A 9712-nucleotide genomic window follows, 5' to 3' on the forward strand; every position below is an offset into this window, starting at 1 on the left:
CCATCTGCAGGAGGGCAGTCACATCACAAGTGTCTGGGGTGATCTCCTTGCTAGATGAGCAGACATCAAAGCTGTGCCCACACTGATTTTGGAACTCTATTTGTAGGTTTTAAACCTTAAAGCCCAATTCAGAAGTCTAAACTGGCAAACAATTCCTAGTGGGCATAATGCTTACACAAGTCAGAGACCCAGTAGCTTTAGAAATGTTTTTAGGATTGGGCTGTGTATTCCAGGAATTTGGAACTGCTCTGATGCCTTCTTCTAGGCCATTCATTGTGTAAATTACATCAGCTTAGACTTTTTAAGGCCAGATCTGGAGCAGAGCAGATTCACACTGACTGAAGATCCAACCTGGATTTTTAATTCATAGGCAAATAACACCCCCTAGTCCACTTACACAGCATCTCTGAACTCTATTCATTAGGTGTAATTACCCTTGTCACTTATAAAAAACAAAACAATACAATAAGGAATTCTCAGGGGAGTCAACTCCCTACTTTACATCTTTCCATCAGTTGCCTTTTGGTTCCTTGCTTTCTTCTGGCCTTCAGTCTTAGGGCAGACAGAAGTTACATGTTTCATGTGACTGGCCCCCTGAAAGGGCTCTACAGACATGCCATGACACATGCGCATGGCTGCAGAGTGCTTTAAAAGTGGCCAATCATGCAACAAATTAACCTTCAAGTGAAGGACCAGATGAAGGCACTCCACTTGGGAGCACCTTAGGTAACTTGTGTTCCATAGGATTCATTTTTGTTGGGATCGGGGCTGGGCTGATGAAGCCCACACCTGACCCTGGGGTTGTCTACAGGAAGGGAGAAGAGGGGTGGAGCAAGCTGCAAGCTGGGCAGGGGCGGGTGGATTACAGCCTCCCTGATTCATGACCCCACCTCCTCTCTCCAGCTCAGGCCAGACAAACCACAGCCTGCAGCTTGCTCCCCCTCCTGTCTTCCCCCTCCATTCCTGCCGACAGCACCAGGGCTGGGAGGGAGAGGGGGCAGGGCTGGGGGACAGGGGCAATCCCTCCACTGCCGGAAGGCTCCATGGGCTTCTGCAGCCAAGCCTAATTCCCCCCACTCCCTCCCCCCAGACTCCACAGGTCTGTTGGGTTGGGGCGGGGGGGCACTCTAACTCATAGCTCTTTATGTAAGGCACCATGAGACAGAGCAAGGGCTGCACATCTGTCAGTGCCTTTAATTACACCAATACACCTCTCTTCTTGAGCCAAACTGTTAGGCTAGGGACAGACATTCAAAAAGCCTGAGCCTGTATTGATTCACTCTTTGCAGGTTAGTCTAAGCTGCGCAGCTTAAACTGATTAATAACTGAACAGACATTCTCTGTTAAACCAGGAAATGCAGCCACATGCCTGCAGTGACTCAAACTAGAAGCTGGCGGATGCTAGAGCGTGCCTACCAGCTGCTGCCAAAAGGGAGGGAAGAGAGATGCCCTCCAAGGCTCTCATGCCTCCCTGCTTGAATGGAGGGGGCGCGGCCAGGCACCAGCCGGAGCTAGCAGATGCACAGGATGCTAATCACCAGCCTGGGGTGGGGAGGAGCTGCTGACAGACTGAGGAGTGGGGTTGGGGAAAAAGTCCTTTCTCTGAAGCAATCATGTATTGAACATAGCAATTTGCAAAGCATATAACAGGGAACTACCAAAAATCTTTGCCTAAGCTAAGATTCAGCCCAATAAACACAGCATACACAACTTAGTTTAATTTAAAATGTAAACCAGGAAGACAAGAATTAGTTTTACTAATCCTGAGGGCAGAGTTACAGACAGGCATTCAGAAAGGCTTTGTTTAGGCATATAGCTCTCTGCATTCTTTGGTGAAGCTGTCTGCAATTTCCCTTAATTACATCTCCAGCATGTGTGATGATTGTCAGGTCTTTGCCAATGCTTTCTATCTTTCAGTCTGGTCCTGCAGGTCTTAACCCTGGGCTCACAAGTGCAGGGCTTGGATCTGCACACAGGATTCTAGCTTGCCTCTCTCCCCCATCCCCCTAGGATATGCTGTGAAATCAATCCCCCCCTGCAAGCTGCAGAGACTGCAGCCAAATCCCTGGGGGGTCTGAGGGAGAGAGGGGACAGAGGGAGAGTGTCCTTGCCTGGCTGCAGGCAAGCCATGGAGGTGTGGCTGGGGCTGGCAAAATGGAGCTGCAGTCCTCAGGGTTTGCCAGTTGGGGGTGGGAGGGGGTGCGGAGAGGGGACAGAGGGAGAAATTTGCCTCAAGAACCATGGCAGGGCAGCATCTGGGCACACCCTGCCCCTGCACGAGCTAGAGAGCACAGGAAAGGGACGGAGAGCATGCTGGGATGCTGGGGTTCCTTACTGGTGGCAAGTGAAGAAGTTGGAAGTGACTTCTGCTTCCCTTAGATTCATTCAGGATCACCTCCAAATATAGTCCTTCTGGTATTCTTACATGAGATGATGGGGGCAAGACATGTAACACCATGACTAATCATATGATCAGTGAACATTTCTAAGTTTCTTTCCTCCCAATGCTAAATGCTGGCATCTGAATGCAAAATAATGCAGCAGGAGATTACATTGCAGGTTTATGATTGTACAAGCAAATCTAAGTCCTGCTTTTGTTTTATTGGAATTCACCTTGTTTCTATTTTAGATGGCATTTTGGGATGAATATGTTGTTCAATGATGATGTATCTCATATACTGTGGAAAGGTCTTGGCAAGAGTTAATTGCAAAGGCTCCCTTTTCCTAAGTGTGATAAACAGTACATAATTTCCTGACTTCACTTTGTCCCTTTTGGTTTTACCTATGAAGGCTGAGCCAGATTCACGTTCATACTAACCCTCTTTGCTCAACTCTGGCAGTATAAAGGGGTTTTAAAACGGGCACAAATGTAATCAGAACCAACAAGCCTAACTTAAGTTTGAAGTAAAAAAACTGCAGTAACCTACAATTCAATCACTGCTGTTGTTGCTGACTTTAGATTTCAATCATACAGAACCAGATATCTTAAATGTTCCCTTAAGAAATGTTTGTGGAAAAAGACTTTTATTTTGAGTTGAAAACTTAACTGCATGTTTAACCAGCTTCACTGATGTTTTAATCATATTGGACAAGCAATTTTCTTGTAGAAATAAGATAGTTAAAAATTAAGTCTGAAAATACTGTCAACAATTTCATGATATAGACATTTTAATATTAAAAGTATATTGTAAATGTGTCTTTATAAACATATGCATAAAATAGATCTACTATGCTAAAGCTCTCTTTTTAAAATGCTGTTTCACAGTAATTTGTTAGATATGTATTGGTCTCTCAAAGAAATAGTGCAATTTGAAGAACGTACATTATGTCAGTGGATTAGAATGATTGGGGTCACTAATACAAGTCTTTGTAGATTTCTTGTAGGAGTGGGTGAAGACTCATATCTGTTTCCGTTTTCTTTATTATTTGCAATAACTGCACATGTTCTGTTACAATCTGTCTGAGGTCCGTCATTTTCTGAAGCAACTTTGCAAACAGCTGTGATGACTCTGGGTGATTCAGTTTTAACTGGAGCTCCAAAGCTTGCAACAAATTATCTTGTATATCTTCAATGGGTTTCACATTCAACAAACCAGGACGATCTAGAAAAAATAAGTTAGGACAGGGAGTTACTGACTGTATTAGAAATTTTAATCTAATTTGTTTATTAAAGGTTTCTCCAGCATGCTGGCCTTCTAAAAGTAGCAGCTGACAACCATACAGATTTTTTTTTTCTCAACAAGACCTTTTTTAGAGCACTCACAAGGAAAAAGTAGTCTTAGAAACAGCACATCAAAGTTGCTTATGTAGAGGTATACATGCAGCCTATGGCAATGTATAGTCCATCCTGGATTTCAAGTGTCTCCATGATGGGAGAGTAAGAAAGAAAGATGCTTTGAAGGATAACAGTCTTAATTGGTCATCCAACAATGAATCATTAAAATATAGGTACATGAATCTGTTTGTTACCTTTTAAAAAATTGCAAATGGGTTTGACTACAGCAGTTTAAAAATTGCATGGGCTCTGGAAAGCAAGCTGCCAAGTTAGAAATAGCTTCAATGGAAGACACACAACCTAATAGAAGGCAAAATTTGGATCAGAGGATCTCTATTCCTCTACCTTGCTAGTCTTGAAGTTTTTAGCATTAATTGTGCTATGCTCATACTCTGTTTGTTTATAATCCCAATTATTTGCTGCACTACCTCAAGCACCAGAGGAATCTTATGGATATTATGGCAGTGCAGGAAGGATGCTTCAGTGACATCTTCTCCTCAGGATGCTTGTACAACTGGTGCAGGGGCTGTCTCTCTTAGGTTCATGGTAGCAAATACAGTACAACCTCAAGGTAATGTACAGTTTACAACAACCCCTATTTTAATGATCCCAAATGCAGAAACTGATTTTTCCACTATCATGATGCAGCAAACTGACTAACCCTTTAAAGTGAACAATTCCCAGGCCATACATTACACTGAGGTTGGACTGTAGGGGCATTGACAGACATGCAACTCCTTCGTCTAACTCATGGAGCTTCATAGAAAGCACCATGAATTAGACAGACCCCCTGACCCAACAGACATTCCCTGTTGGATTGGGGGTGGGGGTGGGGAGGGGAGTGGCAGAGAGAAGGGAAAAGTGCAGGACTGAGCTCCAATCCAGCCAAGGAGCTGCCTGCCTGCAATCTGTCTCCCCTAGCCCCGCTGAAGGCTCTAATACACCTGCCCCCACTTCAGCTCAGGCTGGGCAAAACCCAGCCTGCAGCTCCCTCCCCCTCCTTTCTCCCTCTTCCATCCTGCAGACAGCAAAGGGGGCAGGCCTGAGTTGCATCAGTCCAGCCCTGCTTGTGTGTAGGGACTGACGGAAGTTAATAAAGGTGCTCCGTTTTGAGGCACCTTCATCTGATCCCTCATTTGATGAGGGTTAATTTGTTGCATGACTGGGCACTTTTAAAGCACTTTGCAGCCATGTACTTCTGTCGCAGCATGGCTGTAGAGCACTTTCAAGAGGCTGATTGAATGACAAATGCCACTTCTGTCAGCGCCTTAGATTTCCTCCATGACAGGAATCCTGTGCCGGATATTTACAACCCTTTGAAGTGCTAAATCTGTGTGAAGAGTCAGATTGAAGAGGGCACTTTGGCACTTTATTAGTTTCAGGTCTACAAAGAACAAACTCTGTGCTACATCTTAGTACTGATACTGGTGTTCCTCTCCCTATCTTTATGCGTATGGGAATACATTTTCTTTTACTTAGTAATGGCATTCTACTGCTAGGGAATACCAGTTTATTGCTGCTTTCAGACACAGAGGTATCTTGATATATCTTAAAAAGAGTCTTGGGTTGTTTGCTTCATGTGAAACCATTTGACAGACTCTATAATAGGACCATTTTCTCTCTTAATTTCCCACTCCATGGTTCTTTTTAGGCAGTGGCCATTGTCATTTAACATGATTCCTGGTTATTTTTCTAATTTCAAGTTATATATGACTTGATTCTACAGAAACTGAAACATAAGGACAGTGTCTTCAAGTGTCTTCGCGCTTGACAATGAGAGCTAGTGGTTTGCTAATGCTTTGGTTGCTAATGAATAACACGATAAACCCACTTTACAATGGTTATGGCATCTTGACAATCAGAATCCAGGATATGGATAGGATACAGCACAAGTTAGTAATGTAAGCAAAATTGTCTGGTTAGCAACCAGATTAATCACATGCATTAGCCAATAAAAAACAACACATACAACCAGTCTCAATGACTTCTGTATGGAGATCTCTCCAGTTTGGAGAGAAGTGGCTGATTGGTACCCAGTATTCATTGCTGGTTAATTACTCTGCAAGATACGTGTCACAAGAAGCTTAGCCAATATTGGCAGTGGTTGATGAGGTATGTTATCCTGAGTAAACATTAGCTCAGCACTAGATTTGCAGGAAAAAGGGTGCTCTCTCTCACACTTCAGCTTTATTTATCAAGCACCACTTCCACGGGTGTAATCTGAAACCAAGATAAGTAGCACTGTGAAAAGTATGTTTGTACAGTAAGTCTGCACGGTAGCTACAGCTGTGGCACCTGAGACATGACCTTAGTCTACAGCTGTGGCACCTGAGACATGGCCTTAGCAGGGAGAATGATCGGGCTTTACTGTAGACACTTTACCCCAGACTTTAATTTATTCAATCCCTGTGTGTGAGGTAAGAATGGAGGATTGGGCCCAAGCTACTCCAAGTCACCATTATAATCTCCATGTGCTGGGATGTGTTAGCCTGCTATCACTGTCAGTAGTAGCCAGGCTAATCTAATATCTGACAGGGCTGATCGCAGTCCCCAGAGAAGCAGAAACCAGCTCTTGTGCAGCATGCTGTGGCTAAGCGCCCTCTTTGCCTCTTATGCTGAGGATATGGAGAACAGTTAGTATCGTGTCCTGGAACCAGCTCTGTACTAGATGGGAAGAATCCCTTTGTATTGTCAAGAGTTATATACATAAAGGAGAGTTAGTCTACTGAAGAATCAGGCCTGGCCACAGTCAAAGGCTAGATCAGCAGTTCTGCAGGTACTGCTCTTAAGAAATGGTGTTCAGCTATGGTCTGTGGATCAGATCCAGCCCCCAGAGTGATAGGATCCAACCAGCAGCATAGGGGATCAGTGGTGTACAGCTCGATCTGGCATGTCCCTTTACCTTCCCTGCACCCATGCCACTGATCCCCCTCCACAACCAGAGGTAAACTCTTCCTCTCTCTCCCCACTTCCCTCTGTCCCCTTCCTCTAGCAAAGACAGACACTTCTCTTCCTCCTCACCTCCCCTATCAGGCTATGTGTATGGAGGGAGAATGGTAGCCCACAGTGCAACTGAATCACAAGCACCTGGCCCACCACTCTTAAAAGACAGGGCTCCACTATTCTGAAATCAAATCATTGGGATTCAATTACTTAAAATAGTTGCTTTGTTTCTGGGTGGTTGTGGAGATAAAGTTTTCTTACAATGATCTCTCCTAAATAAGAGCAGTGTTTGTGCTATTCCCAGCTCTTCTCAGACAGATAGTTAATATGATGCAGCCAACACACATGGAGCAAAATCTGAGTTTCAAAGTTCAGGAGCATTTTGATTTGAGGTTTTGGCTCAAGCTTGTTTCTAGCTTTCACATCTCTATATTGGATAGCAGGATTACAATCCCAAAATCATAATGCAAAGGAAACTGGGACTCCAACTTAATCCATAAATATTCTTTATATATAAATGTCTGGATTTATTTAAATAAGCAAATGAAATTTGCCAACACTACACATTTGGGAGGTATTTTCAATACAAAGGTAGATGGAAATAGCATAAAAGAGGAACTGGACAACCTTGAGTCCTGGAATCACTGGGATAGAATGACATTTTATACTACTAGAAGGTCATACACTCAATTCAGTGACTAATACCAAGAATTCTTGATATAACCTGTGACTCCTCAGAAATTTCAGAGAAGGAGTCCAAGATGTATTAATCCATCACAGGATGGCTATGAACCACCAGTGTCATGAAGAGGCAAATTCAATCCTAACACACTAAAAGACAATGTTTTGAGAAGGCACAGAAACAAATGCAGTGGCACTCTGTCAGAGGAGTGAGGTTTGGGAACAGCCTTCCAATAAGATGTAGGGCACACAACCCAACTGCTTTTAAGATGAACTTCAAAACTTTATGACTGCATTTATATGACCTACTTGCCTGACACAGCATGGGACCCCATAGCCTTAGAGGTCCCTTGCAGCTCTCTATTGCTAGTTATTAACCCGCACAAGGTTGCCAGAGGTCACTAATGCATGCAAGTCTACTTGTAATACTATACTTTTATGGCCCCCAAATCTGGCAGTGTGAGAAAACTGCAATCAGAAAAACAATATGTAAGCAAACAATTCCTTCTTACTGGTTTTCCAGAGGGCTTTGACAATAATTTCAAAATATTTTTTTAAACTATCTAGAGGAATGGGACAATTTATGGAGACTGGTTTTTAGACTATCTGGGCCTGTTAAAGGTGGTGTAATATCCATTTGATCTCCAAACTATCCTCCAGAAAACTCCCAACTCTTAATATTTCAAGGCTTTTGGAATGCAGTAGCTTTAAACATCGCTGTGGGTTGCAGATGAACTCTGAACTAACAGAGTATGACTCAGTGTACAATAATATAAGAACAAAGACTTCACCCTTTATTTCCTTTGAGATTATCCTCCATTTCCCCTGTTTCTCTTAATGGTAGGAATTTTTAGGGTGAGTTTCTCAGACCGAAATCCACATCAAGACAAGCAAATATAATTCTTAAATCTGACTTTCAGGGTCCCTGAAACAAACTCAGAATGTCTGCATTTAGGCTAGCATTTTCCAAAGAGCGTAAAGGAATGAAGACCCCCAAATTCAACTGATATTCAGTCAGAATTCAGGTCCTGACTTTGACAGGCTCATCACAGGGTATTTGGTAGGAAGGAGGACACCAACACAAGATGCTCCAGGCAGAGGAGGCCCTGTGGAAGAAGACACAAAAGTGGGAGGGCAATATGAAGGTGAAGATTACCTGGGAGACTTCAGATGAGCAGAAAACGAGAGTGGGATTAGAGATAAATGAAAAGCAAATTATGGATAGGAGCTTTGAAATTGAAAAAAAAAGAACAGAGTGAGAGGAAGCCAGCAAAGGGAACCAATAATAGGAGTGACAGGACAGAAGACTTTTGGAAGTGGCATTTTTAAAGACTTCACTGAGGAGATATTTGGTGACAGGAGGCCAAGGAGGAATAGGTGGCAACTGCTGAAGTGAGAAATGACCAACATGAGAAAGGAGTGAAGTAGAATGATGTTTTAAAACTTATATGACAATTACACAGTTTTAATCAAGAGCAGACAGAACCAAGTCCATTCCCTGTAAATTCAGGATGCAGTCCCATGACAGAGCCATCATGGTAACCATCATATTTTTGAGGCTATATTTTTATCTGTTTTTCATAATCTCAGATTATTAAAATTGAGTGCAACAGTTTGCTAATAATGTACCTTTTATCCAGCTCAGAAAATCTTAGCAAAATGGCCTGGTTTCACTTTTTGATTATTATAGAAGTCTTTAAATAATCTTATTCCTGTTTCTCACTCATTAACACAAGTATTTGGTTGGAACTCATTAACTCAGGCAACATGGTCCCAACTGCAGCTACTGCCCCTGCTCTCCCCAAGACAAAACGTAAGGTGTTTGTTGTGGGAGACTCCCTCCTGAGGGGGACTGAGGGGCAAATCTGCCACCCCGACCCCTTAGCCCAGCAAGTCTGCTGCTTCCCGGGGGCCCGCATCCGGGAGATTACGGAGAGGATCCCAAAGCTCCTTAAACCCACAGACCACTATCCCATGCTCCTTATTCATGTGGGCACCAATGACACTGCTCGGAGCACTCCCAGCCAGGTCATGAGGCGCGACAGGGATTTGGGAGCGGGGCTTAAGGGTCTGGGGGCACAGGTAGTGTTCTCGTCGATCCTCCCAGTCTCAGGCTATGGGCTGAGAAGGGACAGGAGGATCTATGTGGTCAACCAAATACTGCAGCGCTGGTGTCGTCAGGAAGGCTTTGGCTTTCATGACCACAGCCCGCTCTTTGGCGAGAGAGGCAGCGAGCTGCTGGGAAGAGATGGCCTCCACCTCTCTCCCCTAGGGAGGAGGCTCTTCTCAGCCAGACTGGCTGACCTGCTCCAC

General features: G+C 43.8%; 1 protein-coding gene across 1 annotated transcript in view; it reads right to left on the reverse strand.

Annotated features, from left to right (window-relative positions):
- Positions 1 to 1840: 1840 nt before the first annotated feature.
- PPARG (peroxisome proliferator activated receptor gamma) overlaps positions 1841 to 9712 on the reverse strand; it is a 102666-nt gene continuing 94794 nt past the window's right edge. Inside the window, exon 7 of the mRNA XM_006023900.3 lies at positions 1841 to 3602. Coding sequence (XP_006023962.1) covers positions 3355 to 3602 — 248 coding nt within the window. The 3' untranslated portion in view covers positions 1841 to 3354. The remainder of the gene's footprint in view (positions 3603 to 9712) is intronic.

The sequence above is a fragment of the Alligator sinensis genome, unplaced genomic scaffold (genome assembly GCF_000455745.1).
Source record: "Alligator sinensis unplaced genomic scaffold, ASM45574v1 scaffold81_3, whole genome shotgun sequence".
Taxonomy (NCBI): domain Eukaryota; kingdom Metazoa; phylum Chordata; order Crocodylia; family Alligatoridae; genus Alligator; species Alligator sinensis.